We start from the raw sequence: 16,290 nt of genomic DNA, 5'->3' as shown, positions 1-16,290 counted from the left end.
GACTTTAATTCGGGAAAATTATCTTCAAATTTGAACGTCTGTATATTCAGACTTAGTGAATTTATCAATTGGAATTCGAGCAAATAAAAACAGTTTTAGCAAAGTTTTTTATCGTGGTTTGAGTCTGCGTCAAATAGACTTTGAAAAAGTAAAGGTATATTTTCAGAGCCCAAGCACGGTCCCACTACCTGACTGAAAAAGCCGCAAGTAAATAATTCCATCTTTCTATAAGTGAATTAATAAAATGTCGGAGGTAGAAAGTACAGAAGTAAAGTCACCGTCATACGACCTATCCAAGTTTCGGCTGAAACGGATCCTAACCAACAACAGTGTCAGAAAAAGCATATCCCTTCTGGGCACTTTTCCGGACCTCGGAACCGACGATGCCATTGTTGTTTTTGAGAAAAATGGTATTAAAAACGCTATTAAGTGGAAGATTTGTATAATAAAATATAATTCCTGCAGCATACCGAGAAAGTGATGTCTCAACGGAGTCGCCAAGTGAGGATTCTCCAAAAAAACCAAGTTACTTTGATCCGGAGCTGAAGGTGAAAACTGAGTTCATTAACAACATTTATGGCAGTTTTCAGGTTGTGCCCAGTCGAGATCTCTGCGGCAAGTATTTAACATATAACCATTACATTACATTGAAGTAACAATATATTTTTTCACAGGTGTCAAGAGCACAGTTATTTATCCCGCCACCGAAAAGCACATCGAGAAATATTCTGTTTGCCAGAAGTACCTCATTCGGGAGACACCTGATCTCTACGAAAAGATAACACTTCCATATCTTACCTCAAGCCAGTTCTCCCTAGAGTGGGTATATAACATACTTGAGCACAAGCAAGAGACGGAACGTATTGTGTTTGAGGACAAGGACCCGGACACTGGTTTTATCTTGCTGCCCGATCTGAAATGGGATGGACGCAATGTGGAAACCCTCTATCTGCTGGGCATTGTCCACAAGCATGATATCAAGTCTCTACGGGATCTGAAAGGAAGCCACCTTGATCTGCTGCGGAATCTGCGCCAGGCGTCGAAGGACGCAATCTCTGAGCGTTACGGCATTAATCCCAATCAGCTGCGCATGTACTTTCACTACCAGCCATCCTTTTATCACCTGCACGTCCATATAAATCCGGTTCGGAACGACGCTCCAGGCATCTGGTGCGAGAAGTCTCACATGCTGGACACAGTGATCAACAACCTGGAGCTAATGCCGGACTATTATGAAAGAGCAACATTACCGTTCGTCCTCTACGAGGGCAACAAGCTATTAGATCTCTACGAGGAGGAGCAACCAATTCGTGTTGTGCCCTTATTGAGTCATGACAAGAAATCTCCTGTTATGGACTCTTCGGCCGTCGTGCCAATAGAAGGGTTTAGCGATGAAGATGCCGAAGAAAGACAGTGCAAACGTATTAAGTTGACCACACCGGATCCAAAAGAAGCTGAAGCTGCTGTCCAGGCGTGTGCTTAGTTACTCTCCATAAAATAAGATTCGATGACTTACAAATGGATTTCTACCCAGAAAGGGGTATTACTTAATGATAAAGCTAAAGAAAGATATTAATCTATACATACTCATTCAAATCAAAATAAAGTAATATTTTTTGGAATATTAAATGATTTGAACTTATTGTAAAACAAATTATAGGAACCTTTGCTAAGAATATGATTCCTGTAGTATTTTTATTGGAGCTCTATTTTTAAATTGTATTACATCTCGGATTGATTCCATACTCAATCAGTGTCGATTCCGAAACTTAAAGCGAATTTCTATATCCAAATGTGTCTGATAACAAAAATTGAAGAAGAATGAAAAGAGTATAATTAGTCAGCTGGTTGCCATCTTTATTTATTTAATAATAGTGTAGCTATGTCTGTTGTGTATTATTTTTGTTGCATGCTCTGCTTGTGTTTATATAGTTTTTTAGTTAAATAATTTATTTATTATTTTTCGTGGCCTTGCGTATTTTTTTATATTTGTAATACATTTAAATACATTCCACTGCGGTTTTAGGTTTTGTTCTCGTCGCGGCATGGCTAATTTATCAAATTTAATATAGTCCTAGAATAAATCATATTCATATTGGCGTCCAGATGTTTTTTTTTCGAAATCTGAGGGTGTCTGAATTTCTGTTTTCGAATCCTGTCTAGCATTCAGAGCTGCGAATTCCATTCGCGCTCGTTCCAGAGTTTTGCTAAGCCAATGCTTTGATATTTGTAAGCTCATTAGCTGCTTGCTTTCAAAAGTGTGTGTTCTGAGGTGGATCGATATATTATTTTGGGCATGAGTTTAAAAAACAAACCAATTCTGAGCATTTTCGCTAATGAAACTATAGGACTAATATATTATTTTTAGTAGGGGAGGAAAGTCGTGGTTAACAGCAAAATGTTTCTAAATATCCCGTTTACGTTTTCTGGACTTCTACGTCAAAACACACATTTTTTATATAATTTCTAAGACCCAGATTTTCGTTAAATGACTCGTTTGATCCTGCAACTTTTTGTTTTTATCGTATTCATGCGAGTCGACCCACCCTGGTGTGGTGTGTGTGTCCTATGTCATCGAATTCTTTAGCCTGGAAGCCTGGTTCAACATCTTTTATGGTACATACATACATAAATATTATTTCAAATACATACATACATATACATATATATAGGTATATATATAAAAATAACAAATAATAGTAGTAATAAAATCGTAATGTGTAATTTCCCAATATAATAAAAACAATACGCGCCGGCCTGCCCTGAATACTAAGCTGATACTTTCAATTGCTCGTCGTGCCCGACTGTTCCACCTCGACTTCCACATCCGTGTGCTGCTGCTGTTCCTGCGGCACATACATCACGGCAGTGCCCTGCTGGTCTGCATCCGAGGATATCGACCAGTTGCGCTCCAGCTGCTCCAAGGCTGCCATGGTCGCCGTGGTGGTCACCCCCGCACCGGAACTCTCTGCCCCGGCACCGTCGCTCATAACGCCCGCCTTGAGCGTCTCCTCCAGCAGCACCTGAATCTTGTCCTGATCGTCGAGGTGGACGAAGCCTAGGCGCACCAGTTCGCTGGTGAGATCCGCCGCCGTATCGTTCTCGTTAACTTGGCATGTCAGTTGGCGATTCATTTTGTCGTCCATGCGCAGCAGTATTGTCATGGTTATGTCATTGCTATCCTCCTTGATTTTAACACTGCACATCATGTTAACGATGCGCCGTGACTCCGTATCCACCGGCTCCGGCGTGGCCGATTTCACGGAGTCAGCCCGCTCCGGGGAGGCGGCCCGCGAGCGGAAATTGGGCGGCTTCTTGCCGCTGTACGTAATAAGCGGATACACACCGTACTTGACGTCCTCAACGAACTTTTCCAGCTTGTCGGCGCCCGAAACGTCAGCGAGTCGATACTGCCGCTCCTGCCCGCCGGCCAGCCGCAACTGGGCCATAACCACATCCGGTTGGTAGTAGCGCTGCATCAGGCCGTCGAAGGCGGTTTCCGAGAACATGGTGCGGTTGGCAGGCGAGAAGACCAGGCAATGGGCAGTCAACAGCTTGAGGGAATGCACCTTGGGAGAAAATAATGAGATTATTACCAAATCGATGTATTCAGGCGAACAATTTTAATATGTTAAACTAGAAATGTACATTTTACTCCTCAGGAAATTATACAAGGTCTGTATGCAAGCCCAAACTAAATTTTTCAAGTAAAAACATATTTGTTAAATTTATAAATTAAATAAATATGAAACGATCAAAGTAAATCATTGAACCCGATACACGATTTGTATATCTTTATTGAAGTACTAAAAAAAATGCAAGCATATAAGATAAATAATTTTGTTGCAAAATTTTCCGAAACTTTTCAAATTTCTTTATCGAGGAATATAAATATTATTAAGGTATCCATGGTACTTTTCCAGTAACCCACTTTTCTCGGTTAACGGAAAGGAAATGACAATTTTTCCAGAAGACGACACTATATAAATTTGTATTGGTCCACTTTGTCTGTAAAACCGTCGGATAATATGCTTTCTTCATTATTAAAGACTTTTACTGCAAACATAACAAGTAATAACTTACAGTTGCAAATGCACTTCGATTAATTGGGTACCATTCATTATTAAAATAAAAGACCTTTCAGTAAATGATTGATTATCTTATTATTAGTGTTAACTTAGACTATAAGAAGCTACTGGATTAATAAACAGTGAGTCAAAAGGCATATGAAGTAAGTTTTATAAAATAAAGTTTTGTTGCAGTCGAAGGTAATAACAAAAGCTATGTACATATAACTTAAACTGATCCCTATCTCAGTTAGAGATATAAAGAATATTTGTTTAAAAGAAATCGGTTCTGAAATAAAGTATCATAAAATATATAAAGAAATATTTAGTTTTTATATTAAATTCATTTTCGAAACAAAGTAACACATTTCCAGGAGATTCCCATTAAAATAAAATTTCATTACAAAAGAAAGAAAAATTGATTAACGAAAAATTAAAAAACGACACCAGCTGAATTTCATTTCCACAAGATTCCCTCGAGTAATTTTCGAGTAATCTAATAACCACAAGTTCTACTTAACAAGGCAATTGCTTGATTTAAATTGAGAACGTGATAATTTATAAGACCTTACTCACCTCGAAAAGCAGTGGGTGAAAAAGCAGATCGTTGGCGCTGGGCCGGTCCTGCGGCTGCGGATTGAGACACTTTCGTATCAGGTCGCGCTGCAGATCGTTTTCCAGGCTGAAGATTGTGCGCTGAATGGTCTCCTCATTAATGGCAGTCGACTCGCTATTGTTGGGCTGGATTTCCAGAGCGGCCATCTCCAGGGCGCACATCCCGAAGGCATAGATGTCGAGGGCAGCTGTCAACTGGTCGGCGGCTCCGTACTCCGGTGCCTGGAAGTAGTGGGCGCCTCGCTCTCGTTCCCTCTCCCGTTCCCGTCCCCGGCGGACACTGTAGTGGACCGCGTCCGGGACCACTGAGCCGATCTTGACCAGGCCATTGTGCTGGATGAAGATGCTATCACAGGTTAAGTTGCCGTGGATGATGGGCGGCGAGCAGGAATGCAAATAGCTGAGCGCGGACAAGATCTGGGTGCACCACCGACGCCACGACTCCAGCGGCAATCGCTTGGCGTTGCGCTTAGTGCGCTTGAGGAACTGTTTCAGGGACCCGCTCGACATGTACTCCGTGATGAAGACCACCCGAGGCCGCTCCGCGTGCTGCGTGTCCGTCCAATAGCGGTGGAACTTAACGATATTCTGGTGATCGAGCTGCAGCAGATTGTCGAACACCTGCCGCATCTTCTCCTCCTGCGACTTCAGCTCCTGCAGGCTGGCATATTGCACCTCATTCCACACGACCTCCACACCCTCCTCGGTGTCCATGGCCAGATGGACGCAATCGATCCCGGGCACGTCTCGTTGATCAACCTCCTCACGCCGCTTTAGCCAGCGCCCACAGGGCGATTCCTCCAGGATTTCGCTTTCGTCCTCCGAATCGTCCCCAGACTCGCGTGGCGACGAATCCAAATTGACACCATCGCTGCCAGCGACGACGCCAACGGAGACGCCGACGCCGACAACAACGCCGCTGCCCGCATCAGCTGTTGAGGCACCAACTATATGCGGGGGCTGATGCGTCGACTGCGACGCCGGCGTCGCTGGTGGGCAGGATGCATTTGCAGGGGCGGCCGCCAAGGGGGGGTGGTGCTGGGTTGGTTCATCCGCTACCGCGTTACCGCTGTTGCCGGCATTCGCTTGACTATTTGACATTAGGGTGCGGTCACCGACGCGGTTGCGGCTGTTGAGCAGATCTGTTCCAGTTCCAGAAGGCCTCGTCTTCGGTTTCCAGTGTTTATTTTCTTTGTGCTTCTAAGTTGGCCTGCGTACGCTTACGCTCGTTGTTTGTGGTATCCACTGAGGGGTCCGGGCAATGAGCTACATCCGTTGCTGCTCCTCTGCCGTTTCCTCTGCCACTCACTGGCGCACACATACACACGTACGCACCCAACACCCTCCTTCGCTGCACCCCTTGCCTAGTAAACACTCTGCTGCGACGTTTTTTCAACGCCTTCGATGGCGTCAATGGCTCTAAACCTCGACTGCGGCGTGAACGGCTATCCGTTAGTTGCACTTTCTTGCCTGACACGCTGCCGATTCGTTTATTTAGGCGTTTTTTTCACGCTAAAACACCCAAGAAATGTGAGCAAATCGATGCCTCTGACTTATCGATAGTCACCCCCACATATCGCTGAGCCAGCGCAGCAGTGCCGCATGCTATCGATAAGACAAATCATACTGAAAAAGGATAGTTTTTCCAGCAGATTCAGCGAGCGATATGTTTAATACCAGCACCTTAACTTTGTACAATTCTATCTTTAATTGGTTCCATATATATTATTTTTTAAGTTAAATTTGTTAAAATAAAGCGTTTTAGTTTATAGAAATAGCTAAGAAGATGGGCTAGAATAATTTAGTTTGAAATTTTGAAAAAGTGGTATCATTTAACGATGTTTTATCTAGTTTTAAAAATATTACAACATATTCTAATAATTTAAAAATATACAATTTTTTCAAAAATTTTATGGTAACCAGAAGCGCTGAATTTTCAATTTCAATTAGATCATGAAAATTTATATAGAATTTAGTGTTATTTTGTTATTTAACAAAGCAAAAGCATAATAAATCATTTCTTACAACTTAGCTTGACCAAAGAATTGTTTTGTTGCCAAAGATTAATATTCCTTTCAATTAATTTTGAGCATCAACATTTTTATGTATTTTTAATTCTAAAGGGCAATGTCTTCAGCCTCTTTGACGTGAAAAATCTAGATTTGGAGGGAAATTGCTGAATTTGCCATCACACAAAAATCGTTTTCGATAGTTTCTTAATGCAGAGCCGGCAGCTCTTAAAAATTTATTATTCCGTAGAGTTAGAAACGTTCTGAAACATCTGACCGATCATGGATAGTATAATTGGACGTAGCCAGTTTGTTTCGGAGACAGCTAATCTCTTTACAGACGAAAAAACGGCGACGGCAAGGGCAAAGGTAAGAATAAAGTCTTATTTCAATAAAGCCGCCAAAGGTTTCTATGATGTTTATGTTTTTTTCCATTTAGGTGGTAGAATGGTGCAATGAACTCTCTATTGAATCGGCATCAACCAAATGTGAACTGCTCGTCAAGGTGCAGGAGACTGTGCTCGGATCTTGCGTTGAGCTTGCCGAGGAGTTCCTGGAGCCAGTCCTGTCGTTGGCTCACGATCCAAACATGGAGGTACGAAAGCAGGTTGTCGCCTTTGTGGAGCAAGTTTGGTAAGTACCAAATATTTACATAAGAACCTTTTTCTAAGACATCTCTATCATTCTAGTAAAGTGAAGGTGGAGCTACTGCCACACGTCATCAACATCGTTTCTATGTTGCTTCGGGATAACTCTGCTCAGGTAATCAAGCGAGTGATCCAGGCCTGCGGTAGCATATACAAGAATGGATTGCAGTACCTATGCAACCTCATGGAACCAGGTGACAGTGCAGAGCAGGCATGGAACATCCTTAGCCTGATCAAAGCACAAATTTTGGACATGATCGACAATGAAAACGATGGCATACGTACGAACGCTATTAAGTTTCTTGAGGGTGTCGTTGTACTGCAGAGCTTTGCGGACGAGGATAGCCTTAAAAGGGATGGAGACTTCTCGCTAGGCGATGTCCCCGATCACTGCAAGCTCTTTCGCCGCCAAAAATTGCAGGACGAGGGCAACAATATATTTGATATATTGCTTCAGTTTCACGGCACCACCCATATTTCCTCGGTAAACTTAATTGCCTGCACAAGTAGCCTGTGTACTGTGGCCAAAATGCGTCCTGTCTTTATGGGTGCCGTGGTAGATGCCTTTAAACACTTGAATGCTAACCTGCCACCCACCCTCACTGACTCTCAAGTTAGTTCTGTTCGTAAGAGTCTCAAGATGCAGTTGCAGACACTTATGAAGAACCGAGGAGCCTTCGAGTTCGCCAACACCATCAAAGGAATGCTTGTGGATCTCGGGGCCTCGTCAAATGAGATACAAAAGCTTATGCCCAAGATGGATAAGCAGGAAATGGCCAGGCGACAAAAGCGCATCCTTGAAAATGCGGCTCAAAGTCTTGCAAAGAGAGCACGCCTGGCTAGAGATCAGCAGGACCAGCAGCACCAAGAAATGGAGCTGGACACCGAGGAGTTGGAGCGTCAGAAGCAGAAGTCCACTCGAGTCAACGAAAAGTTTTTGGCGGAGCATTTGCGCAATCCCGAAACGGTGGTGGGTCTAGTTGTAGAGTTCCTACCAAGCTTACCTGCTGATGTACCTCAGAAGTTTCTCGAGGATTATACACCTATTCGCGAAATGTCTACCCAGCAGCAAGTAAGCAACATCTCCAGAATGTTTGGAGAACAGCTTTCAGAGAAGCGTCTTGGCCCGGGCTCTGCAACCTTTAGTCGGGATCCGCCAATGAGGGTTAAAAAAGTGCAACCAATTGATTCAACAGTTACTCCCATGAAGGTGGACGATGAAGCCGTTCAAAAACTAAGTGAGGAGGAGTTCCAACGTAAAGAGGAGGCCACTAAGAAGCTGCGTGAGACAATGGAACGAGCCAGAGGCGAACAAACTGTGATTGAAAAAATGAAAGAGCGCGCCAAGACGCTAAAGCTGCAGGAAATCACCAAACCTTTGTCACGAAACTTAAAGGAGAAGTTTCTGACGGAAGCAGTGCGTCGCATACTTAACTCAGAGCGGCAGTGCATCAAGGGAGGCGTCTCATCTAAGCGCCGCAAGTTGGTTACTGTGATTGCGGCCACTTTTCCAAATAATGTACGATATGGCATCATGGAGTTTATTCTAGAGGATGTAAAACAGCGCATTGATCTAGCTTTCTCCTGGCTCTTTGAGGAATACTCCTTGCTGCAAGGATTCACAAGACACACCTACGTAAAGACCGAAAACCGCCCTGATCATGCCTACAATGAGTTGCTGAATAAACTTATCTGTGGCATTGGAGAGCGGTGCGATCACAAGGATAAGATTATTCTGATCCGTCGGGTTTATCTAGAAGCGCCCATCCTTCCAGAAATTTCAATAGGACATTTGGTTCAGCTTAGTTTAGAAGACGAGTTCTCCCAGCATGGTTTGGAGCTGATCAAGGATCTCGCGGTGCTTAGGCCGCCACGTAAGAATCGTTTCGTAAGAGCTCTACTTAACTTGTGCGTGCACGAGCGAGCCGACCTGCGGGATCGGGCATTGGCCCACCTTGTTAGTCTTTACCATGTGCACAAAATCCTTCCAGCGCGAATAGATGAATTTGCTTTAGAGTGGTTACAATTTGTGGAACGAGAGTCTCCGCCGTCTGCTGTTTTTTCGCAGGAGTTCGGTCGTCCAACTGCAGAGTCAGCCTGGCGTGAGGATACTGCCAAGGTGTGCCTTGGCTTGGCTTTTACCCTGCTTCCCTACAAGCCAGAGAGTAAGTTTCTAAAAGCTATTTAAATATTAACATTTCATGAAATATATGTTCATTTTGTTTTCCTAGTTTACGTGGAGAAAATCTGTCAAGTATTTGCGTCAACCTCCCCTGAGTTAAAGCGAACGATTTTGCGTAGCCTGGATATTCCCATCAAGAAGTTGGGTGTGGAAAATTCGGCATTACTTAAGCTGATCGAAGACTGTCCAAAGGGCATGGAGACATTAGTGATCCGCATAATATACATATTGACGGAGCGTGTGCCAACGCCAAATGAGGATCTCGTCCGACGGGTACGGGATCTCTATAAGAACAAGGTCAAGGATGTGCGAGTGATGATACCCGTACTTAGCGGCTTGTCCCGCTCCGAGCTGATCGCGGTTCTTCCCAAGCTAATAAAACTAAATCCCGCCGTGGTCAAGGAAGTCTTCAATCGTTTGCTTGGTATTGGCGCCGAGTTTGCTCATCAGACGATGGCCCTGTCTCCCACGGATATCCTGGTTGCTTTGCATACAATTGATCCGAGTGTCTGTGACCTCAAGGCCATTGTTAAGGCCACATCGCTTTGTCTTGCCGAGCGAGATTTGTATACCCAGGAGGTGCTTATGGCAGTTTTGCAGCAGCTTGTGGACGTTAATCCACTACCTACTCTAATGATGCGCACAACCATACAAAGTCTGACTCTGTACCCGCGTCTAGCCAACTTTGTGATGAACTTGCTGCAGCGACTTATCATGAAGCAGGTTTGGCGACAAAAGGTCATTTGGGAGGGTTTCCTAAAGACAGTTCAACGTTTAAAGCCACAATCCATGCCGATTCTTCTGCACCTTCCGCCTGCCCAGCTAGTGGACGCATTGCAGCAATGTCCTGATCTAAGACCACTTTTGTCGGAATACGCTGAGAGCATGCAAGATGAACCAATGAATGGTAGTGGCATTACTCAGCAGGTTCTAGACATCATCTCCGGGAAGTCCGTAGATGTGTTCATCACGGTAACTGTGAAATTTCTATTAGTTTAGAGTAGCAAATTATAAACTATATAATATTTCGTTTTTTCTAGGATGAAAGTGGTGGCTACATCAGCGCCGATCACATTAAGAAAGAGGTACAGGATACTTCAGAAATCGGAGTTATATCCACAGTGCCTGTGCTGACGTCTTTAGTGCCCATGCCTGTACCTCCGCCAATCGCCAGCGATCTTAATCAACCACTGCCACCTGGCGAGGATTAACTGCAACCCAATTGTTTTGTTTGTCCATATACATACATGTCCAATTTTCTTAATAAGACAAAGATTGTATTTAAACTTTTACTTTAACCACAAATTTTCACCCAAATATTGTTGCCTCTAAACCAATACATCTTTTTTAATGGTTTCAAGTTCAAAGCTGCCGATGGGGAAGATTATTAACGTTCTTAGATTTAAGGAGTGGGCCCTTCAGAGGTAGACGCTCTGTAGTTAGCATACCCTGCTCCGAAGATTAAATGTTCTTCGTTTAACTACGCCACAGCTAATGAAAAGCTTTATAACTTCAAATTGCCAATACATATTTACCTCCTGGCCAATTTAGTTAAGTTCTTAAACGAGTATCCAAATCGAGTACCTAATTTGGCGAGTCGCCATTATGAGCCTGTGAAGGCTTATTTACCGATTTTGGGCCTCTACCATTTTCTTTGCAATTTCCAATATGGCACGGAAGTCGGCTGACTTATCATTACACTTCACCTGACAGCTGTTTGGAATGCTAACATATTTTTTTCATGGCCGTTAGATAGCCATAATAGCGTATAATATCGTATTACACCAAAGCGATGTGACCTATATTTATATCTATATGTAAATAATAATTTGAAATTCCATTTAAGAAGCAGTCGTGTTAACATCATTATTATGGGGAGAGTTGAGGTGTCAGGGGTACGATAAATCAGTTTTCAACGTGAGCATTATGGATGTCTTTAGCGCGTGAATAGGATTATCTATGTTAAGTATCACTCAAGAATCAACTAAATCCATACTTTTATTTAGAATTGATCAAATTGAAAATTATCATCGGGATCACAAGTTTAAATGGTTTACAATTTTACTTCAGCATCCATCTTATCACCAGCTAGAGCAGCAAGTATATTTCTAGCTGTAATTCGGGACATTTCCTTTCGTGTCTCAATGTCCGCACTTCCAATATGTGGAAGAATAACTACATTGTCCAGCTTAAGAAGGGGATCATCCAAAGGTAATGGTTCCGGCGTCGTTACATCCAGGCCAGCCGCCAGAATTTGTTTGTTCTTCAGTGCCTCGTACAAGGCTTTCTGGTCTACAACACCTCCTCGCGCAGTGTTGATAAGGATGCAGTTAGGCTTCATCTTTTGAAATGCTTCGGTAGAGAAGATTTCTTTGGTCTCCGGGGTCAGGGCGCAGCAGACTACGATAAAGTCTGAGTTGCAGACCATCTCGTCAAAGTCCACACGTCGGGCATTGACAGTAGCCGCTTCTTGGGGACGTGGCGAGCGGGTTGTGTAGGTTATCTCCGCCGGCTTGAATGGCACAATGCGTGCCGCTATCTCTTGACCGATGCGTCCGAAACCAAACATTCCCACCCGGGAACCCTTCAGTCCCTGGCCGCACATCCACATCGGGGCCCATGACTTCCATCCGCCGTTGTAAACCTGCTTGTTTGCCTCAAACAGACGTCGGTTGGTGGCTAAGAGGAGAGCAAGCGTCAGTTCAGCCGTAGCATCCGTAAGAACGTCTGGAGTGAAACCCACGCGAATACCACGTTTCTTGCATTCCTGCACATCGATGTGTTCGTAACCCACCGAAATGGTGGCCACGCACTTTAGCTGGGAACCAGCAGCATCCAGGACTTCCTTGTCGATTTTATCTGTTAGGGCGCAGTAAAGTGCGTCTTTCCCGGCCACTTCCCGAATCAGCTCGCAGCGAGGCACCGGAATAGTCTCATTCCAAGTGCTCACCTGGCACCTGTAAAATTTCATGCATCTTAAAAATTATAGCATATGCTAATTAGCCGGCGACAAAAAAAGAGACAAACCTCTTACGCAGGAGCTCCAGGCCGCTATCATCGACGTCTGGACGAGTCACGTATACTTTAGGCTGGGAGCTCATCCTTCGAGTTAAGTTTCCTTGTTTCGCAAAGTTTCTGACTGGAGCGAATGACAACCGCGGAGGCATTGATTCAAATATTTGACTTCAGTATAAGGGTAAACAAAGTAACAGGTTTCCCCTAGTGTGCCCGAATTCGGCTTCACAAAATATATCGGTGAGTAAGACAGCACTGGGAAACTCGACTAATGAATGCCCTGCGTTTGAATATCCTTATCATTATTAGAAGGGTTTGTGTTGTTTTTAATTCGAAGCAAAATTCGAAAACGAAGAAAGAGGATTCGGTAATATTGAATTAGTAGCTCTAAAGAAATTTAGAGATACTTGGCTTAACTCAAATGTTTATTGTTTTAATAACGAAATACGAAATTCTGGATTCTAAGGCAATAAATACACGAAAAATAACTGTTAGCTCGTCGGAATCATAAAGAATTGAAAAGACAGAATAATCGCAATCCGAAGGCAAAAACAGCTACTTCTCCATATTTAGAAGTTGCGAGGTATTTGATACAAACAACAAACCTCTTCATTACAGGGTATAGATTACATCTGGTCACGAAGTTCTCAAACAAAACATTTGATCCCACTTTTCCGGACTGTTTACAAAGTCAAATCAAGTCAGGCGTGTTGGAAAAGTAAAAGATTTCTAACTTTGTCTAATCGCTATGAATGGCACATGCCATCTCGTCAATCTGATCACGCGTGCTTTCGCATCTCTTGCTCTAAACACCCGGCAGCAAATTCGCCGTGTAAAGACCATGGCGCAGTCTCCCGTTCGTCTACGAGATACCTCCCCTGAGTTGATCTCTCAGTTGGGAAAACCGCCCAGGATGCGCGATAATCCGGCATTCCGAAAAGTGAAAACTCCTGAGTTTGAAAGTGTATTTACCCCCGAACTGAATGATTTGGTGGCACTCTTCAAAAAGTACGACTATGAGCTGCGGATAGCCGGCGGCGCAGTGCGTGATATCCTGATGAGCATTCCCCCGAAGGACATCGATCTGGCCACCACCGCCACTCCGGAACAGATGAAGGAGATGTTCGAGAAGGAGGGAGTACGGATGATCAACGCGAATGGAGAAAAGCACGGCACCATTACTCCCCGCATCAATGACAAAGAAAACTTTGAAGTGACTACGCTGCGCATCGACCTTCGCACTGATGGACGACATGCGGAAGTTGTGTACACCACTGACTGGCAGCTGGACGCGAACCGCCGTGATTTGACTATTAACTCTATGTTCTTGGGCTTCGATGGCACCGTCTACGACTATTTTTATGGCTACGACGATCTGCAGGAGCGCCGAGTGGTCTTTGTAGGCGAAGCAGATATTCGGATTAAGGAGGACTTTCTTCGCATCTTGCGATATTTCCGATTCTATGGACGCATAGCGAAAAAAGAAAATGACCACGACGAAGCCACTCTGGCTGCTATAAAAGAGAACGCAGAAGGACTTGCCAGAATAAGCGGTGAGCGGATCTGGATGGAACTGCAAAAGATTGTGGTCGGCAATTATGGACCCGAATTGCTGTTGGAAATGCACCGTTGTAAATTGTTCAAGCATATTGGTCTGCCTGTTGAGCCTAACTTCAAGGAGTTCAAGCGACTTTGCGCTGCCCTAGTGCATTTCGAAAAGCCGCATTACCCGATTTTGTACTTGACAGGTATGTTGCATTCCGTGGAAAATGTCATGGAGATGCACAAGCGCCTTAAGCTTTCCGCCTACGAACGCGATCTGGCTAGATTCATTACACAGTGGCGAGAGAAAGTAAGTAGAGTTTCTATAATTTAAAATGCTCCAAATTAACTCAAATTTTCAGGTCGACACAGAATACAAGACCCTGCGCGACTACCAGAAGCTTTGCTTGCAGAAGTACATTCAACGAGATTATGTAGAATCGCTGCTAAAGTATTCAAACAAACAAGAACTTTACAATCAGCTTAAGGCATGGGTTGAGCCGGAGTTTCCAATTCGGGGAAATACTTTGGAAGAACATGGTGTTAAGGGAATACGAATTGGTCTGGTGTTGGGCGAACTGAAGCTTTTTTGGGCAGATAGCGACTTCAAACTAACCAGCGAAGACTTGCTTAAAAAGGTTCCCGCTATTTTGGAAAGTATTCCCAGTTCTCCCGGAAAAGTAAAACGTTTGAAATAGTACTCGATCCATCTAAAGCTCTGTTTGTTCGGATTCGTATTTATTAAAATATATCCGAGCACTTTATTTTAGTCAAGTCTTTGTAAATATCTGAATCGGTCGCTTAAATCCTGCTTCGCAGTGCTCTGGTGTTCCCATGAGTTCCATTTTGTTAAAGCCCACTTCCGGGCTAAGCAGATATTCAGTGAACTGCTCAGGCCGGAATTTAATGGAATTGTAGTTATCCCTTATTTTTTCCTGGAGAAAAAAATTGTTTTTGAATAACACAAGGATAGTATAAGATAAACTTACCGATAGCTTCTTGCGCCTCTTGTAGCCGTCAAAGGACTGAGGCTCCAGGATCAGCTTGCCGCCAGGGCTCAGCTGCAGGTACATGCGGCGAAAGGCCTGCTTCAGGCCGGAATCACAGAAATTTAGGTGGATCCACTTGGTGACTGAAAGGCAGAGTATTACGTCGAACCGCGGACGCTCGATTTCCAGCAAGACGTCGTCGTCCAGGACATAGTTGCCATTTACGAATTTAACATTGTGAGGAAATCCCTGCCCAGTGGCGCCTTCCTTTCGCTTCAGGTTGTTGATGGTTTTTTGAGCATCATTGACTAGACCGCGATCTATATCGATTCCCACGAGACTCTTGGATCCGAAATTCTTCACAATTTGAATTGAAAGGTAACCAGAGTTGCAGCCAATGTCCAAGAGCTGTTTGCCCCGAAACAAATCTGGCTGGGTGGCCAGCACGTCGAGGCGAATGTCGTGAAAGTCCTTGTCCAGAATTCGCTTGCCATAGTAGTGCTTATAGTTTCCATAAATGAAGCTACGGTCTTTGTTGTGCTTTGGCTTTCCATTTAAATGTAAGCGCTTTTTGGGGCTCTGCGGAGGCAGCCGAGGAGTGGCATCCCCGTTTAGTTCCTCACATTTTAGTCTTTTGGTTTGACATGACTTGTCTTCTGTTTTAATTTCATGTTTTCGTTTCTTCGCACATTTTTCCGGTGTTTTTCGTTTACTTGAGTGTTGTTGTTGTTCTCCAAGTCCATGATGAAATCTAAAACATAGCAGTAGTCATGTTGAATATTCAATTGGAAATTCTTAGATACTTACCACATTTAAACTGAGTTCTTCTATTCTTAAAATATAAAACTAAGAACCTTAACGCATCTCTCGCGGCAAAGAAATAGAAGTGACCGTAAACAAAAAGTTACAAAATACCAGCAGGCTCTAGAATATACTAAAATATATTTCACCGGAAACAGATTTTAGCGCGTATTTTAAATATTTTGTCGAATTTAATTTCTGTTGTAATCGATTGTTTTTGCATTTAAGTCAATATCGAACTGTTATTATTATAGGGGTAAAGTTGAGTCTCCCAATGATTAGATTTCTCGAATTATTCATTATTATTACTACTCATTCTTTATTTTTACTATTCATTCATTAATTCTTCATTAGGCTTTTATAAAAATGTGTTGAATTCTTTATCAATGAACCTTTTATAATTATAAATACCATTAGAATTAA

At 43.4% G+C, this 16,290-nt stretch overlaps 6 protein-coding genes across 6 annotated transcripts; 3 read left to right on the top strand and 3 right to left on the bottom strand.

The window, feature by feature from the left end:
- The first annotated feature begins 167 nt into the window (after positions 1 to 167).
- On the top strand, positions 168 to 1,629 carry LOC108115351 (m7GpppX diphosphatase). The gene is made up of 3 exons (XM_017226772.2): positions 168 to 410; positions 466 to 615; positions 675 to 1,629. Exons 1-3 carry the CDS (start codon positions 245 to 247, stop codon positions 1,481 to 1,483), a joined length of 1,125 nt encoding a protein of 374 aa, XP_017082261.1. The 5' UTR covers positions 168 to 244; the 3' UTR covers positions 1,484 to 1,629.
- Positions 1,630 to 1,831: 202 nt separating this feature from the next.
- LOC108115349 (nuclear receptor-binding protein homolog) lies at positions 1,832 to 6,243 on the bottom strand. The gene is made up of 2 exons (XM_017226771.1): positions 4,644 to 6,243; positions 1,832 to 3,569 (listed from the first exon to the last, which is right to left on the bottom strand). Exons 1-2 carry the CDS (start codon positions 5,781 to 5,783, stop codon positions 2,784 to 2,786), a joined length of 1,926 nt encoding a protein of 641 aa, XP_017082260.1. The 5' UTR covers positions 5,784 to 6,243; the 3' UTR covers positions 1,832 to 2,783.
- Positions 6,244 to 6,883: 640 nt separating this feature from the next.
- Positions 6,884 to 10,887, top strand: LOC108115385 (symplekin). The gene is made up of 5 exons (XM_017226820.2): positions 6,884 to 7,060; positions 7,131 to 7,324; positions 7,381 to 9,503; positions 9,570 to 10,492; positions 10,561 to 10,887. Exons 1-5 carry the CDS (start codon positions 6,974 to 6,976, stop codon positions 10,729 to 10,731), a joined length of 3,498 nt encoding a protein of 1,165 aa, XP_017082309.1. The 5' UTR covers positions 6,884 to 6,973; the 3' UTR covers positions 10,732 to 10,887.
- A 613-nt stretch (positions 10,888 to 11,500) lies between these two features.
- LOC108115366 (glyoxylate reductase/hydroxypyruvate reductase) lies at positions 11,501 to 12,744 on the bottom strand. Its single transcript, XM_017226793.2, has 2 exons — positions 12,548 to 12,744; positions 11,501 to 12,477 (listed from the first exon to the last, which is right to left on the bottom strand). Exons 1-2 carry the CDS (start codon positions 12,685 to 12,687, stop codon positions 11,574 to 11,576), a joined length of 1,044 nt encoding a protein of 347 aa, XP_017082282.1. The 5' UTR covers positions 12,688 to 12,744; the 3' UTR covers positions 11,501 to 11,573.
- Positions 12,745 to 13,145: 401 nt separating this feature from the next.
- On the top strand, positions 13,146 to 14,846 carry LOC108115365 (CCA tRNA nucleotidyltransferase 1, mitochondrial). Its single transcript, XM_017226792.2, has 2 exons — positions 13,146 to 14,387; positions 14,440 to 14,846. The coding sequence occupies exons 1-2, from the start codon at positions 13,284 to 13,286 to the stop codon at positions 14,773 to 14,775; spliced, it is 1,440 nt and encodes a 479-aa protein (XP_017082281.1). The 5' UTR covers positions 13,146 to 13,283; the 3' UTR covers positions 14,776 to 14,846.
- On the bottom strand, positions 14,789 to 15,809 carry LOC108115368 (probable RNA methyltransferase CG1239). The gene is given in 3 exon segments (XM_017226794.2): positions 14,789 to 15,012; positions 15,067 to 15,773; positions 15,776 to 15,809. Coding segments are annotated over 3 exon segments (906 nt in total). The 3' UTR covers positions 14,789 to 14,847.
- Positions 15,810 to 16,290: the final 481 nt, after the last annotated feature.

Source organism: Drosophila eugracilis, unplaced genomic scaffold (genome assembly GCF_018153835.1).
Source record: "Drosophila eugracilis isolate 14026-0451.02 unplaced genomic scaffold, ASM1815383v1 contig_1897, whole genome shotgun sequence".
NCBI classification, from domain to species: Eukaryota; Metazoa; Arthropoda; class Insecta; order Diptera; family Drosophilidae; genus Drosophila; species Drosophila eugracilis.
The sequence above is the reverse complement of the archived record's forward strand: the minus strand, read 5'-3'. Positions and strand labels throughout refer to the sequence as shown.

Coding starts and splice junctions, on each gene's coding strand:
- LOC108115351 (XM_017226772.2), top strand. CDS start 245: ATGTCGGAGGTAGAAAGTACAGAAGTAAAGTCACCGTCATACGACCTA. Junction 411..465: donor TGTTGTTTTTGAGAAAAATG/GTATTAAAAACG, acceptor TAATTCCTGCAG/CATACCGAGAAAGTGATGTC. Junction 616..674: donor GCCCAGTCGAGATCTCTGCG/GCAAGTATTTAA, acceptor ATTTTTTCACAG/GTGTCAAGAGCACAGTTATT.
- LOC108115385 (XM_017226820.2), top strand. CDS start 6,974: ATGGATAGTATAATTGGACGTAGCCAGTTTGTTTCGGAGACAGCTAAT. Junction 7,061..7,130: donor CGGCGACGGCAAGGGCAAAG/GTAAGAATAAAG, acceptor TTTTCCATTTAG/GTGGTAGAATGGTGCAATGA. Junction 9,504..9,569: donor GCTTCCCTACAAGCCAGAGA/GTAAGTTTCTAA, acceptor TTGTTTTCCTAG/TTTACGTGGAGAAAATCTGT.
- LOC108115366 (XM_017226793.2), bottom strand. CDS start 12,687: ATGCCTCCGCGGTTGTCATTCGCTCCAGTCAGAAACTTTGCGAAACAA. Junction 12,478..12,547: donor CTGGAGCTCCTGCGTAAGAG/GTTTGTCTCTTT, acceptor GAAATTTTACAG/GTGCCAGGTGAGCACTTGGA.
- LOC108115365 (XM_017226792.2), top strand. CDS start 13,284: ATGAATGGCACATGCCATCTCGTCAATCTGATCACGCGTGCTTTCGCA. Junction 14,388..14,439: donor TTACACAGTGGCGAGAGAAA/GTAAGTAGAGTT, acceptor TCAAATTTTCAG/GTCGACACAGAATACAAGAC.
- LOC108115349 (XM_017226771.1), bottom strand. CDS start 5,783: ATGTCAAATAGTCAAGCGAATGCCGGCAACAGCGGTAACGCGGTAGCG. Junction 3,570..4,643: donor TTCACCCACTGCTTTTCGAG/GTGAGTAAGGTC, acceptor TTTTCTCCCAAG/GTGCATTCCCTCAAGCTGTT.